The following is a 25239-nucleotide window of genomic DNA, read 5'->3' as shown; positions in this document are numbered from 1 at the left end:
TTATGGAGCACCTTTAACTTTAACTGGGCTTTAAATTGGCTGCTTTTGATGAGTCAGCGGAGATACCTGCCTGCCTTCGCTCTCAAAACAGTTGCCTTTCATCAAACATTGATGGACAGCTGGAGTTGTGCAGATATAAAACCAAACTGAGCCTGGAACTCTCTCTCTCACACACACACACACACACTCACACACACACCCCAACACATACAGACGTTCGGGCTAACATACCCCCCGCACTCGCCGGTGTGGGCCGGAGAGTGTGTCCTCACACTGCTGTGGGTTGTATTGATCTGTACTGGGCTCTTTATTGAAGCCATGATTCATGCTGCTGCTGTCTCTCCTTCACTCCTCACAGCTACTCCTCCCTCTCTCTCTCTCTATCTCCATGTCTCTCTCTCGCTCTGACTCTCTCGCTGTAAGTAACTTCATAGTCAGTGCTCTAACAGAATAACAGTTGGCTGATTGTGGATGGGAGGTGAGCTGAGCGGAGCTCCTGCAGTGTGTGCAGGACGATGAAAGAGCACCACTGTGCCTGTAGATCACTGCAAACTGGAAACAAGACAAAACAAAAAAACGCTGCCACCTACAGTCCCCCTGCCTCAACCCACTCTGATTTAAGAGGGGCTTTTTGAGTGGGGCTTTTTTTTCTGGCTGAGCATTACATGCTGAAATCATGCAGGAAAACCAAGGACAAGTAAGCAAAAATGCACATCTATACAAATAATACCTAAAACTTAGCCTGAACCCTGTCACATAAAGCTGGGATAGTCTCATCATAAACAAGCATGGCATATTTTGTATCTTGTCATTTTTAATTATGCCCAACAATCTTCCTTGACATTCCATTACCATTAAAAGACACTGTGTATACCACCTTTCTCTAAACCTGCATTAAGCCCCTGATGCCCTCACATTATATCTATATATACACAGCTAGTAATGTGTCCCATTACTTTTTGCAATGTCCCGTGTGTCCCAAGTGATTTTTACTAGAGTCACTTTTATGTTTGCACAGACAATTCTCGCCAGAAGCCGCCATTCACGATCATTACCAGCAACCGCCAACAGTTTGGTCCCAACTGGTTGCCAGGTGTCTCCACCCCTGCATTCCTTGTAGGTCAAGATCTGTGAGGGTACAGCTGTTACCAAGACCTGGGGCAACGATGGGGCCAATAAAAAAAAAAAATCTTTAATTTACAATTTACAAATTATTAAAATTTGTCAGGATTCTTTGGATGTTTGTCAGAATGTTTTTCTTTCACTCTTTTACTCTGGAGTCTCCTGGTTGAACTGCAAACATCGGGCTTGTTTCTGTGTCCAAAACACAGGAATTTAGTGTCTGATTGAAAATATTGCAGTGGGTTGCATTCAGGGAGCAGTTGAACAGAATTTTAAATGTCGTTTATTCTACCTCTTCTCTCTATTCTTCTGTTCTTTTTTTCTCTTCTGTCCTCTGCACTCTTTCTTGCTCAGAGTGGTTCTAATAGACACTTCGTCGTGGATGGATTTAGTGTGATTGTTGGGACAGCAGCATCATCATAAGTATGTGTGTATGTGTGTGTGGGTGTGTGTGGTATAAGGGTTAAGTGGCTGATTCGTCCTGTTTGTGAGACAGTGCTCTAGACTTCATACTTGCTTTCATTTTTTATATGAAAATATAGTCTCATCTCATCTCATCTCATTGTCAACCGCTTAATCCGTGAAGGGTCGCGGGGGGGTGCTGGAGCCTATCCCAGCAGGCATCGGGCGGAAGGCAGGATACACCCTGGACAGGCCGCCAATCCATCGCAGGGCAGACGGACACAAACAGACACATTCACTCACACACTCACACCTAAGGGGCAATTTCAATCAAGTTCCAATTAGCCTGAACGTGCCGTCTTTGGACTGTGGGAGGAAACCGGAGAACCAGGAGGAAACCCACGCAGACACAGGGAGAACGTGCAAACTCCACACAGAAAGACCCGGGTTGCCCCAGCCGGGAATCGAACCCAGGCCGTCTTGCTGTGAGGCGGAAGTGCTACCCACTGCGCCACTGTGCCGCCGTGAAAATATAGTATATGCCAATTTTACAAAAAAGTATTTTTGGTGTAAAAAATAAATATATAAAATAAAAACTATTTAAAATAAATCAGGAACCCAACGAGACCTGTCCAATGTTTTGGAGATGCTCTATATCTCTATCATTTAGCCATCTTAGCATTTTACATTATTTTTAAGAACTAACTGACTTGGCAAGACAATCAATATTATTTACTTTACTCATCAGTGGTTTTAATTTTATGGCTGAAAGATATGGCTGCTTAAAGCATACATTTTTTTCAGTGTCTTAATTCACATCTTTCAGGGTTTGTGGTCCTCAGACTGCACAGGGTTCCAGTCCTCCAGAATCAGAGTCCCTTACTGTTGGACAGGGCAGACTAAGGACAGACATTCACAGATAATAATGACAAAGTTTATTACTAAAGGCACTAACTAGACTTACAAGAGTTGTAAGGGACAGGCAGGGTCAGTAATAAAATGCTAGCAAATGTAAAAAAAAAAAAAAAAAACATACCAGAGTGTAGTCAGGCAAAGCAGGTAAATACAGTAAATTCAGCAAAACAAGTGAGAAGGCAAAGAAGAAGTGTCAAAAATACAAAAATAGGTCGGCAACAGGTAATCAATATAATGGGCAAAGCAAAAGATGGTAAACAGTGATAAAAAAAGGGTTGGTAGCAAAAAGAAAAATACAAAAGAACGCATCGCAGAAGAGCAAGGAAAACTAGATTCAATACCCAGCACTGAGCGTAGCAAACTGAGGGGTATTTATGCAGGGGGAGGACAGCTGGAAACAATTAGTAGCTTGGAGAGTGAGAACAGTATAGTGTCACAAGATCACTAATGCTCTTGTTGCTGAATGCAATTAAACCTTAGCAGCAAAGACTCTACTAAAGTAGAAATCTTTTCCTGGACAGCATAGTCAGTTAATGCATATGTAAAAATGTGGAATCTATCTGCTCCAATGTTTACATTAATCTATTCTACTTAATCTCCAAATCAAAGATTCACTCAGATCACACACACATACATATCCTTTCTTCATGAATCCCTCACTGCTGTGTGTTTGCGCCGGTGAGTGGACGCTCGCTGAGCCCTCTATTACTGACACGTAGAGCAGAGGTTTAACAGTCATTTGCCACTGTATTATGTTTAATAACTGTAAAATCAGAATGTAGCAGTGCTCCAACATCCAGTCTTCAAAGGCAGCGTAATGAGCGTCAGAGAAGGGGAGTTCAAACGGAATACTTAAGTGTTTATATATATAATGATACAGTGTCTGTGAGACTCCGCATTTTGCCAGTGATGTTGAGGGAATTGATATTTAACATGAAAGAAGTGCTTAAGTGGAGTTTAGCTGAGAAAACAGGTTACAGCCTTGTGCTCCGGGCAAGAGGGGAACAGTTAAGCACATTCTTTCACTGCCACTGACTCGTATTCTCTCTTTCTTTCTCTCGCTAGCTCACGCTCTCTCTCTCTCCCTCACTCCTACACACACGCACACACACACACAAGCACACACACACACACACAAACAATTGTCTTCTGCCCTGTTTCAAGTGGCTTTTTGAGTTTCTCTTTATACACTATTCTATATATATATTCCATATATATATATATATATATATATATATGGGTCCCATATATGGACCCATATTCTCGTTTAACATTTTTTCTTTATTTATTTTCTACATAGTAGATTGATATAAAAGTCATTAAACAATTAAGGGACACATACGTAATTACATAGTAAACAGTAAAAAAGTGCTGGTTTGACCTCCACAATCTCCTTACCTAAACCCAACTGAGATGGTTGATTTGGGATGAGCTGAAGCTTCACAGCAGGAGCTTCACAAATGTGATTCCTAGAAGAATCTAAAGTATTAAACATATTCTGGCTTGTTTAACACTTTTTGTTAAAAAAAAAACCCCAATAATTACACATATGTTCCTGTATAGTTTTAATGTAGTCTTCAATATTTAATTTACAAAAAAGGATACAAAACAAGTAAAAATAAGAAGAGGCGTGTCCAAACTTATTTTTTTAAACTATATAAAGAAAAGTATAAGATAGAGAAAGATAATGTAAGAGAGGAAAGAGAGATATTGGGAAGAAGGGAAGAAAGAGAAAGAGCAGAACACTGATGGAGTGAGAGAGCGAGAGAGAGAGGAAAGTGAAATTGGGGAGATTTGTGAAGAGAACAAACGAGAGACAGAGACAGAGAGAAAGACAGAGTGAGCTGGGAAGACACAGAGCATGAAAAAGAAAGATAGAGACCAGTAACACACAGTGGATGGCAGCTGTTGATAGCTGATGCTCGTCATGTAGCACAACTCTGTGAAGAACGGTCTTCCGGAAAATCCCACCAGATATCTAAAACCCTCTCCATCCTGTTACCTTTACACAGAGTGCAATCATGCCTAATGCAAACCTTCCACTACACGTATCACTTACAAAGTGGGACATCCGGCCCCTACAAAGCAAACTCAAACACTCCCTTTTTTCCCACAGTCTTAATACACGAGCACGAAAATACACGAGGCCGGCTAACGGCGTCCGAATCCTGACACGGATAATTAAAAAGGAATTTTAGATGACTTAGCAAGGAGGGGGAAAAATCTATATGAAAGTGCGCTCCAGTAAGTTTAAAGCTGCCTGCTTAGTGTCTTTGCTTTGAACTCGCTTTCTTCAGATTTGTGTGCTGAATACGGCAATTTCATCATCAGCCGGGCTGACAAATGAGCCGAGAGCTACGCGCCGCCTGACAAGAAAGGCAAATGTGAAACTAGCACACCGAATCATACATCATAACAAAGACATTTCCCCACGATTAGACTCTGTAAATAATCAATATTGAGTCAACACTGCCACACATATGAATAATACCCGAGGCCTTTTTCCCCCCCGATAGTGCATAATCAGCGGCTCCTGCGCGGCACTGTCACGGCCCGGGGCGGAGGGGCTGTAGTGGAGGGCGGCCGTTAATGCTGAAGTCATGCATACTTCAGTGGAATGGAGTGAATGAGGAGATATGAAGCAGAGAGTGAGCAGCGTTCCCATTCAGCCCTTGCCCCGGCCTCCCTCCACCTGCCTGCAGGTAACGGGAGTGCCTGTCTGTCTCCTCATCTCCCTCGCTCTCTTGCTCCGTGTCCTGAGGCTGGACTATTAAATGCAGCCTCCGCTCAAATTGCTTTTGTGCGGCTCTGCTGAACAGGTGGATGATGACGGCGGGGGTGGGGGGGGGGGTTGTGGTCGAGAGACGAGGCGCTCTGATTGCATTTTAAAAGGCCTGCGCACATCTGCTGGGAATCAGTGGCATTCATACAGCCACCCAATTTTACAAGTCATCTACCCCTCGCCACATTAGCGCTTTACGTTCAACTTCCAAATTCGTTTACGTGGACTCGCCCCTGCAGTGTGGTGCTTCATGTCTTCCCCTCTGAGAGACTCTCTGATTTCCTCCCCTTTGTGTCAGCACAGACATTAGGGTAAGCTTAAGTCAGCGTTAGAGGGTTTCCACCGTGATTCTAACCATGATTTAAAACAAAGCTGAATCCGTAGAGTCTGGCTAGATTGAACATTTTGGGGCAGAAGAAAAAAAAAATTGTAGAACAGACTAATTTCTCTTCTTGGTTTAGTTCAGGTCAGTTAAAGCACATGAAAGATGGGTGATATTCTCAATTGGACATAATTAAGTAGTGCATGTCAATAAAAAGCAGTCAATAAAAAACTGAGAGTGTTGAACTTCTATGAATATGTTTAGACCACAGGCAAATCAGATTCATTTCTCAAATCTGTTGACATTACTGTCCAAACGGTTATTTGCAAGTGATCAGATTGGATTTGCATGTCTGAACATCACAAACATATATGCTGTGGTAACATAGATTGCTGTGGTAATGAGTTTGCTGTGAACAACTAATGTTTGGTGCTCTTCATGGATCTCCACACTTGTTTGATTTTAATTGAATTTTAAATCACATTAAAATATGTTTTGAACCCCATTTGCAAAAATCTGGTTTCCTTTTCCAGAAAGTAGTCTTAGTTTATTTTGCTATGAGCATTTTCGAGTAATGGAAGCATGTGTATGTTAATCTAGTATTTAATCCATAGTTGTTTACCCAGTGAGCACTGCCTGACATTACACATCTGGTCTGACGTAATTTACCTTTTACCCTATTTCTAATCAAACTACAGACACCAGATTTCACACAGAAAAAGAGATAAGCCAGCCCAAAAGCGCTGGCCAGAGTGCTGAACCATAGGCGATGTGGTCAATTCAGAACCCTGGCCTCATGGACTGCATTGTGGGCAGGAACATAACTGGCCATTCCACTATGTCTGCCCACTGATGATGTAGACAGGCAGCCTGTGGCCAGAACCAGACATAAAAGAGACCCTCCAGCCCCAGTTGGGCAAACACACTGACAGGCAGAACACCATGTCTCTCAACTCAGGCACATCAACAGACATCAACCAGGAGACCAACTGCCTGCTACTCAAACCCAGGCCCAGCCACAGTGTCCTCCCTGAAACTGGCTCTAGCCACTGACAATGGTTTTGAAAAAAGGCTTTTACCCTCTTTCTCTATTATTGTTTTTCCACCTCTTTTTGGTTCAGGGGTTCAGTTTTATTTTATTTTTCCACCTTTTTGAGCACCCTGTGTTTTATTAAACCCCTTGTTTTTCAGTGAAATCATTGATACTTGATTGAGCACTTTGTCTCACTTGATCTTAGTACTAAAGGAAGGTTCTGTGACCTGCAACAATAGTGAAAAGATTTTTTGTCGCGTCTATAAAACACCTTGGTAATGAAAATACCTTTTTAAAATTTTAAGTATACATTATTTTGCTGGCCACAACAGACACTATTTAAGACTTTTTAAACGTTGAACATCAAAAATCAGCAAAGATGTTGACGTGATATCAAAACCATGTGCAAAATATAAATGTCAAAAATACATCTTGCAATGTTTTTCTGCTCCCTGGGTAGTGCAGTGGCTTTCCACTGGGTGAAATGTAAATATCTGACTAGTGAACATCTAGTGACACTGTATTTTTGCTTACTAGGTTCTCAAACCCTTATGGGTGTGTTAAGGGTAGGGTAAAGTCTTTGTGTGCAGAAAAGAGGGTTCCAGGTTTGGAAACTACTATTGTAACATGTAATCTGTGGTTTAATGGTCCTCATAACAGTTCTCAAACATCAAGTGTAAAACATTCAGGCTTGTCATTATTTTAACCTTTAAGACTAGTTTAAGTCAAATATCTCAGAACTGAGAAAAGAGTTCTGGGAAGGGAGGAGATGCTTTGTAATCTACTGCAACCCAAGTGGAGGAAACACCACCCAGATGGCATTCCCAAGGTTCTAAGCAACAAGCAGCGCTCTCCACAGCGTATTCTCCCCAGGTCGTCCTCTATCCCGCCTGCTGAAAAGCGAACCCCTGTAGAGAGGCCCAGCGTGAACACCAGCCGCAACAAGTGGGAAATTAAATTATGAGGAAGTGCAGATAATGCAGATAATGCACCGCTTTTGACAGCCTCTTCTATCGTCCCACTCCCGAAAATGAGACTCCTCCTCCCCAAATCCCGCGGCCGGATTGAGCGGCTGATAGCGCACTGAAAGGCTTAGCCGCTGCTGAATGATGGTGAGATTCTGAGACGTGAAAGCAGAAAACTAATTACACTGGGCTTAAAGAGGAAGCATGGGTAAGTTTGAGATTCATACGGCACCGGCTGGAGCTCTTATGCTAGCACAAGTCTTTTAATTAGCCAGGGTTAATGCTTTAGTATGGCTCGCTCCTGTCTGAGATATGAAAACTGATCAAAACCTTAGCACAGGCCCAGAGAGAAACGAGCTGTAAAGACAGACCTTCTACTGGTTTTCTTAGGGTTGGAGAGTGCGTGGAAGAAGAGGTCTGCCAGGACATTTTCTTCTCAAGTTGCAGTACATTCGCAGACCTTTGTATTGAGCAAGAAAACTCTTGTGTATTGTACAGCAGTTCAGTTTTTGATGCTTTTACTTTTGTACCAGACATCACAGACCTTGCCAAGAAACCCTACAGACATAAACGTGATTTGACAGCTCCTTCCTCTGTGCCTCTTTTTATCGACAACAGCTGAAGAGACCAGGTCACAATAGGACAATGGTCCTTCCCTGCCAAGTGTGACGCAGTCAGAAAACGACAGGTTTAGGAGTTCCACGGCAATTCACTTTCTCCTCTCCAGTAGGGGAAATTTGGACAGGAAATGTGAGCAGCAGCACATGGAAGAAATCAAATAAAGGAATAAGGTAAGAGTCATCCAGATAGAGAGGATGCTGAGGAGCAGGTTCTGAGCTAATCGATTAGCTGTCTGTGCGTCGCAGGAGGCCGAGGCAAAGGCGCAAAGTTTGAAGGGAGGGTACGGGGAGGAGATAAGTTTGCTTTTGGTGCTCCTCCACCTTACTAGACGGTAATTTCACACTAGAGTTGGAAGCAACGGGCTGGCGAGCGAGCGCCTGTTAAGTCACTTCCTCCCCTCTGCATCTCGCATCTGGCTGCACAAGCTGTTGCTATCGGCGACCGCATCTGCAGCCGTGCGCTCCGCGTGGACACACTCCGCTCTCAGCAGCATGTGGCATACCGCAAAATAATAACCATTTTCTAAACAATTACAGACAAAAACGTCCCCCCAGAGGGAAGATGTGCTGATAATTGGAAATGAAAAGAGGCCTTCTCCAAGGCAGATAACTGCACAGGCTTAGCATGGATGAGCAGGCTAGCTGTTGCTCTCAATCCGTCCAGCCAGCATTAGCTGTGATGCCACAGACACATGGCAACTCCCCCCTCCACCTCCACCCTGCTGTAATCATCCATCGAAATGGTGTCCACACGATTACAGCATTAGCAACAAGCGTTTTGACATTTGTCTTCATTATTATCAATGAAGAGAGACGATTGAGCCGCAGGTACGCTCCATTAGCTCAGCTGGTTGCACAGTTGCACGGTTGATATGGCGCATTAGATGGATTCAACATGAGCTAACATGTCAGGACTGAAGAGGCCGGGGTGATTGTTTTTGGGGGGAGGAGGGAACGAGGGAGAGAGGCAACGAAGGCACAGAGCGGCAAAAATGCTCAGAGGCCCGTATTGGCCGAGGTAAAGAGAGCCACTGCATCTAAATAAGAAAGCTTATTGCAATCTGTATAATTACCACAGGGTAATGAAATAACTCACCAGCCCTGCCACCTTCACTTAAGAGAAATCGATGTGTGTTTGGGAGTTTATTAGAGCACTGAGGTTGTGAGGCTTGAGGGGGAGGGGAAGGGTGTGGGCAAGGCAAGTGCAACCTGCATTAACAGCTAATCAAGAGTGTGTGGAGGTTGAACTCTGAGGCATTGTGTCCAGTCGATAGATACACAGGCTTTGCAGTTTGAACAAATGTAGGCAAATACCAAGCTTAGTTGAACAGCGAAAGGCACGTCTCAAAGACAGACAGTAAAGGTTACCCAAGGCTTTAGTTTTCATTCCACCCTCGCCCTTTTTTTCCCATCAAACCCGAAAGAACATTCCATCGGAAGAATCTCAATCTGCTGATCCCCAAAGTCAGGCAATTTCCAGGGCAAGCGCTAGAAGGATGAAATCAGGTACATAGGAAGTATGACACCTCTAACTTTTCCATTTTTCAGCACTTTTCCCGGAAGCTTATTCCCCGAATCCACATCTCGGATTGATGGCCCCTAAAAAGCCAGGTAATGGAAAGACAAATCAGCTATCCTTGCGAGAGGCCGCTTATCCAGGAATCATTAGGCATACAGATGAGGCAGCGCCTGGCAGTGTCTCATGGGCGGCTGATTCTCTGACACAGCCCCTGTAGGTGGGGTCAGAGAAGGGGAGAGCTCACACAGCCACAGCAGCGGGTAGACGGGGAGTGACGGACATGCCTTTTCTGGGCCGTCCCGGTTGCATTGTGGGAAGAAAGGTGGATGGAGCAAGAGGAGGAGAGCGCTCATTTATTTAGCCGTCTGCCCGGCTCACCTGGAGTGATGGGAAGCCGTCAGCAAGGCAGGCTGCTATTTCACGGCCTGTTAAGCGCTAATGCTGTAACACGTCCTGCGTTCCAATTTTAGGCAACGGGGAGCATTACTGTTGGGCTCAAGGTTCGGCCAGGCCGCGAACAGAGAAGGGAGTAGACCTGGGGGGGAACAGAGCGAGAGAGCGAGGGAGAGAATTGGGGCAGAGAGACACCGAGCAGATGCGAGTAGCACCGTTTACACGGACTGCTGAGCCAGCAGCAGCAGCAGCAGCCCTCCCATTTCGCCCCGCATGGCCAGAACAGGACAGGGCAGCACCGCAGCTGACACTGACATCCAGTTCGACTATGCACCACTGCCTCACAACACACACATGCTACCGTTCACAGTTCCGCTGGCCCTGTCGTTCCACACGCCTTCCTGATCTACAGCGTTCATGACTCCAGCGTGGCCAAAAGAGCACTGTACCATGAAAGGTAAGAAACCGTGGAACCTTTGATTTTTAACATTCAGTATCAAGCTGACCTAAGAAATGAGACACATTAACATGATGCAAACATGAAAATGTCCATGACTAATCCCCCAGCAACACATACAGTACTATAGTCACCAAGCGTATAGCCATAAATTGCTCCCATACTGTACGAAGGTCAATTGTGTCACAGATTCAGCAATTTGGCTTTAATTCATTTGACAGCATCTTTAATCACACACAGTATGTACATTAAAAATCACCCAATTCCAATCTGTCATTGATCGATCCTTCCACCCCTACCCAAAAGGGCACAGAGCAGGTGACCTCGTCTTGAGTAAATCCAGCACAGCCAGAGAAAAAGTGCTCAGCAAGAGTGAGTGCTGAAGGTTAAGGTCAAAGCATTTATTTGCGCTCCTCAGTAAACAGGCCTGAGAAAGACTGATAGGGCAGGGTTATTATCCCAGAGAGCGCAGCACTGATTGATCGTCTACCGTTCATGTGGAGAGCAGCTAGGGCACCCTGAGTGGCCACTGCCACAATCGCACCAACACTTGCAGTGAGCTGGCGGAATCTCTCACGGCAGGGGAGTTCATTCATCAATACACCAACTGATCTGATCTGCTCGTTATGCACCGTGCATGCTGCCTCTGTCCTTTGACAATGGTCTCCTCATGCGGGTCATGCTGGGATGGACCAGAGATCAAAGAGCTTGCAGCTTGCTGCTAACGGCCTTCACTCTACTTTCCTCTCACTTATTGGAAGATCTGAAGTCTGCTTTAACTTAACACCTGAAGCCACTCCAATTCCTGAAGTTATACAAATTTACACTTTAAAACCTGAAGACATTTGAGCCTAAAGACAGCTGAGTCACTTCAACCTTAAGCAGTCTGCTAGGTCACTTAAACTTACGCCATCTAATAAGCCATTTTAACCTGAAATAATCTATTTCGTTATTTCAAACACAAGGCTACATATCTATTGAGTCACCTTGAGTCATCTACTAAGTCACTTGGATCCCTATAGCCACCTACTGAATCACTTTAAACTAGGAAATCTGCTGAATACAGAACATTTAACAGCTGAAACTGCCTGCTAAGCCACTTTAACCTTTGGAAATATCTCACAAATCACTTTACCCTGAAGACATCTGCTGAGTCACTTTTTAACTCTTAAAGCTGTTTGCTGAACCACTTTAATCTGTGATATTCTCTTCTGAGTCACTTTTAAAGCTTGGAACTGCCTGCTAAGTCACTTCTACCCTGACAACTATCTGCTGCCTCAGTTTTACCTCTTGAGCTATTGGATAATTAATTTTAACCTTTGCTGAGTAACTAATCTCAGAGGCCATCTGCTGAATCATGTTACTGACATAATTGACTGTTAAGTCACTTTTCTGTGGCTCTTTTCTGAGTCTATTTAACCCATGTAACTGTCTGCTAAGTCACTTTAACCACTCAATCTGTTTGCAGAGTTACTTTAACCTCTGAGGATATCTTCTAAGTCACTTTATCCCCTGAAGCCATCTGCTCAATCACATTAACCCCAGTAGCTGTCTGGTGAGTCACTTTAACCTTTGAAGCTTTTTGCTGGACCCCTAAGCCAGCTCATCACCTCCATGCAATTAACGTATGCTAAGCTGCTCCCACTCACATAGCTGAACATATGGAGTCATGTACTGGGTAAGCCTGCCAGACGAGTGCTTGTATTCGAGAGAACTCTGTTGACACAGATGAGAGAGACAGAGAGAGGGAGAGAGAGAGAGAGAGAGAGAGAGACAGAGAGGAGCATCTGATTCACCAGCTCTTCAGCTAAATTCGGTTCTCACTCCGCTGCTATTAGCCGACCTGTGTATGAGAGGCCACAGATGACACCACTGAGCTTATTGAGCCCTGAGGGAGGGTGTTGTGAGAGTGAAGAACATTTCTTTTCAAGGTCTACAGAACCTTCACTTCATGTAAAGGTTCTTTTACCATTTTAAAAGTTCTTCAACTCATGCCTATTACAAACATGATTCCTCATGGAACCAACGACACTTTGCTGGGAACTTCTCGACAACTTTAAAACACAATTATTGTCAAAGAAATGATTGCATAAGTAGTTGCATCCAGACGGAAGTATCAGATTGCAATAGTATTTAGAAGGAAGATAGTGGTTTCTAGGAACTTACATCTTAAATTTTTACTCTTGAGTAGTTTCTGTTGTTTTGTGGTAGGGGTACAGTGTTGATAGCGCATGCAGTACTATCCCACACATTTTCAATATGTGGAAAATGGCAGCAGTATCTGGACAAGCATTGTCCTGCTGGAATAGTAGGACAAGCTGATATTATGAGTCTCACTATAGTCACACCAATTTTCTGTTATTCCTGAGGGATGATTCATTCTGGTAACTTTTTTTGACAATAAGTGTATCTAAAGAAGACCACCTTCTTCTTCCACAGCCTCTGACACTTTGACAAAAGCATATATTCACTCAAGACTCTATACTCACTCCATTATCCCAGAGATTATTTAAAGACAGCTCCAAATGGTAGAAAAATGATGCATCTTCTCCCCTTGCACTTCAAATTGAATGTAAATCAGCCTTACTAGCCTTATCAAAATGTGATTGTGATCATTAGTGAGAGTTACTCGCAATAACACAGTATATGTGTGTGTGTGTGTGTGTGTGTGTGTGCATGTGAGTGTAGTGTGTCTCCTACTGTTTGTGTCACACCGCAGTGTGATTGCATCAAGAAGCTCCGTTCCCCAAGGAACGCCCCCTACCCATCAGTGCTGCCCCCCACTGCTGCCTGTCCCGCTGTCCCCCTGTCCATCTGCCCAGATCTGCTCCTCACAAACAACACGAAAAGAACCAGCTAGTGCAACCACCTCTGCTGAAAGAAGAGAGCAAGGCCCTGGCCCTGAACCCCCCCGCTGTCTGAGTGTGTGTGCGTGTCGTCTGTGTGTGTGTGTGTTTGTGTGTGAGCACAGAGTGTGGAGATAAATCACTGGCGGCACACACACGCGGCAGGGCCGGGCTGGGGCAGGCTGGAGCAGTGGAGGGGCCTGAAGTCTACCTGTGGTGGTGGTGGCTCACAGCATGGGGGAAGATTAATGCTGCCTCTCTGGAGCAAAGGTAACATCCAGAGCTTAATAAGGTACAAACAATTGCTTCCATTTTGTTTGCTACCGAGGGAAAACTAAAATTGTGCTGCTGAGGTGTATTTTTTACTCTCGCCGTTGTGTGGCAGGGGATGCTGGGTATGTGTGTGTGCGTGAGAAAGAGAGAGAGTGAGAGAAGAGTGAGAAAAAGAGATGAAGAAAGGCCTGAAAACAGCAGCGCGCCCATCCAAACCTCCATTGAGACCCAGACAGGTTACTCAACAAGAAAAGATCCATTTCGACGCTGACCCATGAACATGTGGCCGGCATGTCTGGAAAGAAGAAAAGGCTTCTAGTGACCTTACCTCCACACCCTGCACTTTCAGCTTCATGTGATCCTCCCGCGTGGTCTTGCCATCTTTCCTCTTCTTCCAGCAGTAGCCGTCCTTTCTGTACTTCACCTTTTTCCTGTTGTACAGTATCATCGACCCATTCTGTGGCCTAGATTACAACAACAAAGGGGCAACAGGGGAGAAAGATCGAGGTCAGAATCAGATATAGGTGCTCATTCTCGCATACGATAGGTTTGTACAAAATGTGGTTGTACAACAAATAAATGAACAATTAATTATTACATTTATAATATACACTGCCCGGCCAAAAAAAAAAGTGGCCACCTAGATTTAAGTAAGTAAATGATCTGGAGTTGCTGCAGTTGGTCAGGTCTAGGTTCAGCAACAGTATGTGCTGAAAAAATGAGGTCAGCTGACTACCTGAATATACTGAATATAGACCAGGTTATTCCATCAATGGATTTTTTTCTTTCCTGATGGCACGGGCGTATTCCAAGATAACATACATGAGATCATCATTTGCACACATGGATTGAGAGAGTTCACCACAGAGTCCAGACCTTAACCTCATTGAGGATCTTTGGGATGTGCAGTGGGATGAGTCTGGTAGTCAGACTCTACCATCATCAGTGCAAGATTGTCTGTTCTCATGGACAAATTAATTAAATAAAAATTATGTCATGGTCTCAAGCATCAAAGTCAAAAAGATGACCTAAGATCCCTCCCTCTACGCAAATGGCGCAGCACACGCCGGGGACATTGTGACTGCTCAAAGAGCAGCCCTTTCTCCAGAGAATGTGGACATTCTCAACTTCTTAAAGAAAACTTGAAAATATAAAAATAACAGGTGTTTTGTCTAGCATTCTGTAATGTAATGTAATATGTAATGGCATTACATATATATCTTAATTAATTTATTTAAATTTGACCATTAGTGCCTAATATGGTGTATTACAGATCACTTGTATCACTTTGCATCACTTATATCAAGCCCACCTTTTGAAATAAGATATTGTAAATATGATGAATCAAACCAATAACTGACCATAGACTAATCTATAACTGGCATAGGCCTCTCTGCTGTAAAAAAAGAAAAAAGAAAATCGAGAATCGAATCGAATCGTGACCCTAAAATCGGAAATAAAATCGAATCGAGGATTTAGAGCAGCGTTTCTCAACCTTTTTTCTATCACGACACCCTTTAAATATATGCGAGATGTCACGGTACCCCAGTTTACGGGGGGGAGGGGGGGTGCTAGCGCAGTACTTCAGGTGAGAACGGGGGGGGGGGGGGTACTGGCGCAGTACTTCAGGTGAGGACAAAGGGGGGGGGGGCGGGGGGTGCTGGCGCAGTACTTCAGGTGAGAACAGGGGGGGGGGGTGCTGGCGCAGAACTTCAAGAGAGACCGGGGGGGCGGGGGGGGGGTGGGTGCTGGCGCAGAACTTCATGTGAGAACGAGGGGTGTTGCTGGCGGAATATGAAATAAAATAGCGCGTGCATCGCGTGGGGGACAAAAACTTTACAGTGTGTCCCAATTTAAGGGCTGCATCCTTCAGAGGCTGTATTAGAAGACAGATTGCGTCACAGCTGCGCAGTAATACACCGCCTCTGTGGGTCGCATCCTTCAGAGTATGCTGCCTGTGAATTGGGACACACCCCGACACGAGCTGACTCTGGAAAGGAAATATGCACGTGAGGCGCAATATTTTGACGGCACCCCCGATGAAGCCAGACGGCCGCGGCACCCTGGTTGAGAAACACTGATTTAGAGAATCGTGACACCCCTAGTGGTAATGCCTTCTATGACGTATTACATGTTCAAATGTGATGCTGTGTGATGTTTGTCATGAGCACATATTGACTCATATTCTGATTGACTGTCCTACAAGCATATGTATTACTAAGTGACAATAAGAACATTTACACAAACCTCTACAGATAAAACACAGGTCTGCACATTTTAATGCACAATTACTTGCGCAAATTACTTGTCTACTTGCCTAACATTACATAAAATATTAATAAAATCAAATATTTATTTCAGAATTATAATTTGACCCTTACTCAACCTAAAAATGTGTTTTATTTCAGCAGGATAACAGAGCAACACACAGTGTTGCATTTCAGCATTTACTTCAGCAGCAGATACCAGGAGACTATTTACAATAACCATATAGCTCAAATAAACCTGCGTAGACGAAGAAAAAGAAGAAAAGGATGAAGAAGAAGAAGAAGAAGAAGAAGAAGAAGAAGAAGAAGAGAATTTTTAGTCAAAGCCAGTGCTGTGGGACTCATTTTGGAGAAGTACAAAGAGGCCAACACAAGGCTAATAGAGTCAGTAATGCACCAGTGGCTAAGATGACATGGTCCCTTTATGGCATTTTTTGCATTGGTATGCACACTTTGACAATGAACAAAGCAACCTTCAGCATAAATTTGCAACACTGGGTCCCATCTGCTGAGAGAAAAAGCACTGCAAGTGGCGTTCGTGCTCACGTGTAAATCACATGCAGACCAAAGGCAGCGGGCGGAGGGGCTCGCTGCCTCTCTCTGCAGCTTCACACTCTCAGAGGAGCGGTGGAGGACGGCTCCCGGGGAAAGAGGCCTCCCTCAACATTTCATTCATAATTCATTACAGCTTTACCAGTCCATTGCCTGGTGCCTGATAATAGTCTGTGCTGGCCAAGTGTGTGAAGAAATGCTGTCTGCGTTGGCATTAGTGGGGAATCGTAATCGTGGCACATTTGTAAAGCATTAGCTAATTATTACCAAGGGTGGAGGTTGCATACATACGACTGCCGTCTGGGGACATGAACACATGTATATATGTACATAGCGGTTAGAAAGACACAAGCAAGGGAAGAAAAACACATGAGGCAAGCAAACACACACCACACACACACACACACACATAAAACGATTCAACAGCTTGGACTTACTTGCCATTTCAGCACTTGTTATTTTATTAGAATAGTACAGCACATATTTGAGTTTACTTACATTTACTTGTGTATTAGACTGACATATTGTAAATTAGTCCAACACTACAAGAAGGTACTGTATTTGTTTTTTGTATTATTCTATTATTTCAATTATCTATTATTTTTGAGCCTCATTTATAATAGACCCTGATTCAGCACTGCTCATAGCCCTGGTGGCTGGTTTCAAATGGTTTAAGCTGGTCTAAGGTGGTTGACAAGCTGGTAAAATCACAGTTAAATCACAAAATAGTTTGGTCATGCATTGAGACAAGCTCAGGACTGGACTAGGGTGCACTGTTTGGTTTTCTCAGCATGGACTGCTAAAGCCCTTATAGCTAACATAAGTCTGAAGAAATGCACAACAGTATGTGTATGAATTTTGAGTAAGCAAGCATTTTTAGCCCAAAGCACAATTGGTCTTCCTAGAGTGAATTGTACTTTCCATCTGTAGGGGAAAAAAAAAATCAAAAATCAAACAATACTACTTCCTCTCAGTTCATGGTCAAATTTGAGTAAAAAATCATATAGTTACTATATGTGTAGGTGTGTAGTGATGCATTTGTAAGAATATACAGAAAATACTGACACCACATTTTCCTTTTTGACAGTGATGTCAGATTTTTAGGGATCTATCAATACTAAGTACAGATACAATACATTTACATTCATGACGTTTTGGCAGACTATCCTTTTCACAGTGACTTACAAGGTTGTTCCTATAACAGAGTTGGGCCAATGTAGTGTTAGGAGTCTTGCCCAAGGGCTCTTATAGGTGTATCACAGTATAATCACCCAAACCGGGAATTGAACCCCAGTCTCCCACATGAAGTTGCAACTTACATGCAGGCGGTGGTGCTATCCACTGCGCCACACCAACCACAATACCAACTCTTGACTTGACATACCAGTTTTATTGGGTGAGAAAGAACAGCAATTCATACCAATGTATACCAATACAGCATTGTTATCAGTGCAACACCATAAATACGTAGTTGTAAATAGCTGGAAGACCTGTGTAAATACACAAATACAGCGGTACTAGCAACAAATATAAGAACCACTTTATACATCTAGAAAAAATAAAATAAAATAAAAAAATAAATATCTATTTTCAATACTGATTTTGAACATTTGCTGCCCTCACATTAGATTTTATGTACAGATATCTGCAACATTCTGGCTTTATATGCGTTTAAATCCTAATTCCAAATCTTTGAATGCAGATTCCAAACTTTTGAACATAAATGTTCACACAAACACACACACACACACACACACATTGGCACACACACACATGGTGCTGCTACAGCTGGCAGGTTCTGGCGAAGTCCCAAGGGGGAGCAGCTTGGTTTGCACGCCCGCTGGCTCCCCGAGGAGAGAGAGTGCTGGCAGCCCATCATGGCGGAGTCAGAGGAAGGCTCAGCCATGCGGGCAGCTGCTCTTAGCTGCCTGTTAGCCAGGCCCAGGATGGCCTCCAGTTACAGAGGCGGCAACCGAACCATGCCTTAAAACCCACACACACACATGTACACACACACACACAAAACACGCCGAGATCCACACAGCCCTGCATGTGCACAAACAGCCCTGCTTCTCCGGGTAAGGCCAGTGTGTGCCTGCTATTGTCTTCATGTTTATTTTATCATATTCCTCCTTTACATTGTTTTTACCCGTAACGCCGCCTGCATCAATTTCTCGCTGTAGCTCAAGGGGGCCGAGCATTTGTTTATTTTTGTGATTGCTCATCAATCATGGGATGGGAGGGTCTCGGGGGCTGATGCATGAGGGGGTCCCACCAGCCCCACTCTGTGGCCCTTAACTGCACCTTTTAATTAGAGATGCCACTCAAACTCTGCCATCCTCCCTTCTCTTTCGCTCTCTCACGCTGCCATTGTGCCAGGCACCAGGGACTTCCCTTCTCTCGTTCCTTCACGCCGCCAACCCACCAGCAAGTTCTCCATACTAAACCCCTCCCCTCCCTCCCCCTCACCCTTCTCTCCCTCTATCACTTTCTCTCTATTTCATCTCCTGCTCTGTCATGCATTCCCAGGACCCCCATCTTCCTCCTCAGCTTTCGTTCAGCTCCCCGGGCCCGCCACTTCCTCTGCTTGCCTGCCAGTCTTTCCTCATCCTTCCCTTCCTCCCTCACTCGCTCCTGCTGCTCCTCATTCATTCATTACATACTTATTTCAGCTCACTCTGTCTGCTGTGACACACTATATCATACTATGCTGTGATGCTGATACCAAGACTACAGGAGCATCCTGAAGGAATGATCTGGTCAATAATGTTGCAATCTTTCTACACAAAATGTGGTCAGTCAAGGCATGTTTAGGTTGTGTCTAAGTTGTGGACATTGTGCTGCGCTCAAAAGCCCAGTAGTGGCAGCTTATAGTGGGTCTGTGTATCAAACCTACAATCTTGTGATCAATAACCTAGAGCTCTATCAACTGACATGATATTGGGTAATATATGTTGTACATTTCAAACTTGAAATCTATGATAAAACACATTTTAATTGACTAAAATGCAAAACTGTAGGTGAATTTGTTATTATTTTGTCTCTTCAGATCTGAGAACTATTGTCACAATCCCTCAGTAAAGGGTTCTATATTGTACTGGCGAGCCCTCCAAGGGTTCTATACAGACCTGGGAACCTATGACCAAATCTTTTCCAACATTTCCAACTCGTGTTCACGAAATACAGAACAATGTAATAATGTCAGCAGATACAGAGAGGCAGGGGTGTGTGTGTCTCACTGGACACAATTAACAAGCGATGGGACTGTGCCCCAATCTTGGCCAAATATATTCATAAAAAGTTAAGTTTTGCAGTTTGGCCTAAAAACATTGCAATTGGAGTGAAAAGGGATGTACTATAAACTGTTATATGGAGACTATGTTTCTGACAGTGAATGAAATAGGGGTGAATCACAAGGGAAGAGGGGAATCACAGATCACACAATACGATATCACTATATGTTGCCCACGATAGTGATAATATCACCATACTGTGGTTCTGCGATACTTAATATACCACAAGACAATTCTCTACGATACTGCACTGCATCTTTGTTACTGAAGAGGATAAAACACTCCTCTACATGCAAATAGTTTTATGTGTAATGTATAAACGTTTACAAAATGTTTTAGCATTTCGAAAAATAACTGAAGTAGCCAATAACTGAAGCCCGTGCTTCTCAAAAACAGAACTTTCCAGACAAACGAAAGATGCCTCGTCTGAGACCTTCGGATGAGTCATCTAATTCACTGAGCAGCCCCAGGAATTGAGGTGATGCTCTCATGTCAAAGGCCTCTACACCTTGTTTGTCAACACAGAGCATGAGCCTGCTTTTTCCTGCGGAGTGTGTGTGTGTGTGTATGTGTGTGTGTGTACAGATACACCGCTGCTGTTCAGCTAAACCTAGTTCTCACCTAAAGGAACCTGTCTGGGTTTCTGTGTGGTCCACAGACCCCAGGGAAAGACAAGTGGCCTCCATTCTAATCTTCAGTCTCTGCATGCATAAGCAGTTCAATTAAACTTATCACAAGGATACATATTTATACACAGCAGCCATGACAGGAGGGCTGAAGTCTCCGAGGCCTAAACGTGACAGATTAATATGGAAATGGAGTGCTGCTTCATACGACAAAGAGAAAAAAAAAAAAAAAAAGGAAAAGAAAAGAAAACTACTCGCCGCGGTTCGGCGTCACGTCAGCGGTGATGATTATCAGCTCTGGCCTTCATTCCGCACTGGAGCTCATCCAGGAGTCGAGAATCCTTCATTCACTGAAGGTAACTGCATTCGCTTCTCCAGTTCATTCATTTCAGATGAGTTGGGGGGGAGAGAAACGAGGCCAAGCCGGTGCATTATTGAGAAAGAAACCACGGAAAAGCAGCCATGACAACCAACGGCTCGGCTTCAAATCCTCACGTTACGTGATGACTTTACCAACGGCTTTGTTTTCATGGTTGCACTCAAAGGAGTGTTTTTATATCATTACATCATACTGAATGTTTACACCTGGTTACAAATAAAACATTGCTCCTGACCTGTAGACACACCCGAGGTCCTCACTATAACTCTAATATCAGTACAACATGCTGGATCACATTTTGGAGGGAAAAAACATATCATTTTAAAATAAAGCTACTTTATAAAGAATTTATAAACATTAATTTCATTAATGTCATTAATACATTAATTTCACAGTGTCAAACCTTAGATTAAGATGCTTATCTTACTTTATCTTTTCCATCAATTCCACCAGCAACTAATTAATAACCATTAATAAACCCTTATTTTAAAGTACACACAACTAACTGAGTGTTTCTGCATGTGAGGAAGTATAGCATACAGCGGTCTGCTTTTAGATACGCATCTTCAGAGAAGTGTTTCAACTAAAAACATCAAATATCAGATGGTTGTTCGCAAGTACTCACGCTTTCAATATCAGCTCAGTATTAGATATTGGATTGATTCACTGCATTGATATTAAAGATCTGGATATCAATATAAGAAAAAAGCGAAAAAAATATATTATTAAAAAAAATCATTATTGAACTCTTACCTCTTGAGGATTCAGGATGCCCAAACCCGTCACAATTACAGCATAACATTGCCTCGAGCAAGCCCATGATTTCACCAGATAACCTACTTTTCTCTGTCAATAACGTTACATTGTACATGAATACATTATGAAATCTATGCTCTGAATAGGCTTGCTAGAGAAAAACACAGCGCATCCAACAAAAAGCAACAAACACTAATCTGGTGGCACACATGAAATGAAGCACCCATTCTATAAACTGACAGATTTTTACAATATGCAGTGTGAACACCATAATCATAAAAAATGCACCTCCAAGAAAAAAGACCCAACCTAATGTAAGTCCAAAAAATCAGATTTTTTTTTCTTCCATATGATGCTTTTAAATCTTGTTAGAAATTTTGCATTTACAAAATGAACACACAAAAACCTTGAAACTCTTGGGTAACTACATTATTGTTTTATGAACCCTAACTGGTGAGGTTGAGGGAATATCGATGAACTCCAATCATTTCATTGTTACAATAACACAAGTATACTGGTAAGTGACTAAATGTAGGTTCAATGTCCCTTACAGTCAAACATTTTTAAAAATTGGTTTAAAAATGATTCACATTTTAGTTATGAACCTTATTGAGTTGAATTAGTGAACTTATTTAATGTTTCTATTAATATCTTTGTGACAATACAGTACAACTGAGCAACTCGTCTTTTGCCTCTTGCTGAGTTTAAGTCCTTAAGGGTTTTTGAGTGTCTACTCAACAGTTTCACACAAAAATAGACAGGCACAAATCCACTAATTATGGATGAGAGGACAAGTCCATAAGTTTGACACAGTGAGTGGCACAAGATGAGTTTCTCATCGCAATGCTTTATAAATACAACAGTTGTTATTCAAACTTAAAGAAACAAAGAAATTGAACTGCTGGCAAACTGGCAGCAAAACTTTTTTAACAGTTTTTAATGGTAACACACAAAATAACACTATTAAATACTGTACATCAGGGGAAATTAAGTTTGGCTATGGCCAGATATTTTCCAAGTCATTATGTGGCAGGTCACAAAAGAAAAATGAAGTGTAATGGGATGGAGTGCTACAGACTAGTAGCTCGTCAGCCCAGAGGGTTGTTAAACCCAGTTGCAGAACAGTTGATCTCAAGAAAATAAGGAAAAAATAAATAAATAAACACACTACGGAAAAATGAGAACGGGTGGAAACTAAAGTCATTCCGAGAGCGACAGAGTGACAGGGGAGGAATTTAAATAAAAGCTCACCAGAGAAGCATTTTATTTTATTTTTTCTTTATCATTATTTATAGTTCAAACAACCACACGGGCCAGACGTTTCATGCTTGTGGGTCACATTTACATAGACAATTACTGACCTCTGAAGGTGAATTTTTGAGAGAGTAAATGCAAATTAGGGGTGTGACATGATTTTATCCAGTGGGAATTTATTGGTTTGTGAAAGAAAGTGGGCGTGCCAAAATGAACACCATTGGTCTTCACTTTCAGCACCAGTTTAACTGTTTTCTATGTTATAAATATAGTCAGAAATAAGATGGACAATTTGCTACAGTGTGCCTTGGAATCTTAAGTGGTTAATAATCAAACAAGCCTGCAGTTTAAAGGGAGAAATAATAAAAAAATATATTGAAAATACAAATAATAAAATGAAAAAAATGAAACTCTTGTACCATTCCTTTACCTACATGCTTTTTGTAAAACAGTCGTAGGCACTGAATCATGAGGCGTGTACACTTTTAGAGGATATAGAAGAAAAAGGCAGGAGAGGGAGGGTACGCTTGTGTGAGTGTAGCATCGCTCTTCTCCACAAAGCCCAGGCCCTCTGATTAATGCCACACTTGCTGTTTTTCTCAGAGAGAAAGTGAGATAGAGAGCATGAGAGAGGGAGATAGATAGAACAAGAGAGAGAGAGAGAGAGATATGGACGGAGGGCGAGTCAGGAGGCAGGAGATGGGAGGTGTTTGCAGATTGATTGAGGAGGTGAGCTGGTGGCAGTCGAGGTTGCTCAGGAGAGAAAAAGCACATGCTTTTATCAATTACCCATCAAGCCTGTTAGACACTATGTTTGAGAAGCATCCATATCTAACATACACACATGCACACGCACACACACAGAAGACACACACACACACACACGTGGGCACTGATGCGCTGATGTGTACCAACTATATCAGCTGCTTTGACATACCAATGCCAGCAGCTCAGTCATTCCTCAAAGAGAAACCTACACGAGTCACACTGTGCTGTTTCTCTGTGGCTGAGGATCAGTCCGAGTACAACAGACACTTCCTGAGCTCTTCTGACTGAGCTAGCGAACACTGATCAGCCTATACATTAGAAACACCTGCCTCTTAGCTAACAGAAGGTTATAAGACGGTTCAGCAATGATTTGAAAAGGTTCCAGGAAGGTCAGCCTATAATGTGACAGAAACAATGTTCCAGGAATGTTGTAAAAACATGTGACATAACTATAGTTTGCATCCCAACGTTATTAGAATGCTTCTCACTTCAGATTCCCAGCTAGAAGAATACTAACATTAAACATTATAAATTACATTCCCAACACTAAAAACATCCAGAACAAATGTAAAATTTTCTACTAACCAAAAAAAAAATAAATGTAAACTAGGCTAATGTGCCCCCATATGTTTAAAGCATAAACTTTACAAGACCTCTAAATTTGGTTTGTGGTATCTTGTAAAAAGACATTAGCAGCAGATATTTTAAAGCAATGGTTCTCATTCCAAGGGGGTACACCTCATGATTTAAAAAACAAAATAAATCTACAAAGTTTGAATCTATAATTTTATATTACTTTCAATTTATTTATGTTTAATGATTAACATAGCACTTAATCCAATAGCCACACTTAATCTCATAACAGTATACATATACATACAGTATTTTTGAAATATATTATAATCCGAGTCAGTAGTAACAGTTTTCAACATTTGAGTGCTCACATTAATACAGCTATCAAAGCATTGAATTTTTGAGATAGGTAAAGTTATCCAGACTAGTGCTATCTAACACCGTTGTGCTGCTACATGCCAACATGTGAACTGCTATCAGTCACAATGTTGGAGCAGACAGGCCAAAGCCGGTAACAGGATAACCTGCATGACAAAACTATATGACAGAATCTGAGAGTTTATCTCTATATTGACTCAATTTTGTATCAGTCAGTCTTGGGCACCCAAGATCCCGTTTACTCGATGCAATTTTGGGAGGTACTGGTTGGTGTGGTGCAGTGGATAACACCACTGCCTGCTTGTGAGCTACCATGTTGGGGACTGGGGTTCAATTCCAGGTCTGGGTGTCTATGCTGTGCTACACCAATAAGAGTCCTTGGGCAAGACTCTTATCTCTAACACTACACTGGTACCTCTGTAATAGGAGTAACCTTCTAAGTTGCTGTGGATAAGAGTGTTAGATAAATGTCATAAATGTAAATAGAAATGTACAGATCAATGCAAACTGGAAACACCTGAACACATCTGCTTGCTTGTTTTGGAGATTTTCTGACTCTGAAACTGGACCTTATCCAAATGGTTCAGATTCTTCCATCAAGTCTACTTCAAAATTGACTGTTTATGAGCACATTATACCACCCCTTGACAGGTCCCACCTGTATATATTGTCGGCCATGTCAACAAAACTTAAAGATATAGTGTTTAGTTAGTTGATAAGCAGAAAAACAGTCAATTGATTAAT

The 25239-nt window shown here is 42.7% G+C and overlaps 1 protein-coding gene across 11 annotated transcripts in view; it reads right to left on the bottom strand.

Moving 5' to 3' along the window:
- camta1a (calmodulin binding transcription activator 1a) overlaps positions 1 to 25239 on the bottom strand; it is a 636729-nt gene that overhangs the window by 247539 nt on the left and 363951 nt on the right. For all 11 annotated transcript variants that reach the window (XM_049462994.1, XM_049462995.1, XM_049462996.1 and 8 more), the window contains one exon: positions 13978 to 14113. In XM_049462994.1, the coding sequence (XP_049318951.1) occupies positions 13978 to 14113 (136 nt within the window). The remainder of the gene's footprint in view (positions 1 to 13977; positions 14114 to 25239) is intronic.

The sequence above is a fragment of the Astyanax mexicanus genome, chromosome 13 (genome assembly GCF_023375975.1).
Source record: "Astyanax mexicanus isolate ESR-SI-001 chromosome 13, AstMex3_surface, whole genome shotgun sequence".
Classification (NCBI taxonomy): Eukaryota; Metazoa; Chordata; class Actinopteri; order Characiformes; family Acestrorhamphidae; genus Astyanax; species Astyanax mexicanus.
The sequence above is the reverse complement of the archived record's forward strand: the minus strand, read 5'-3'. Positions and strand labels throughout refer to the sequence as shown.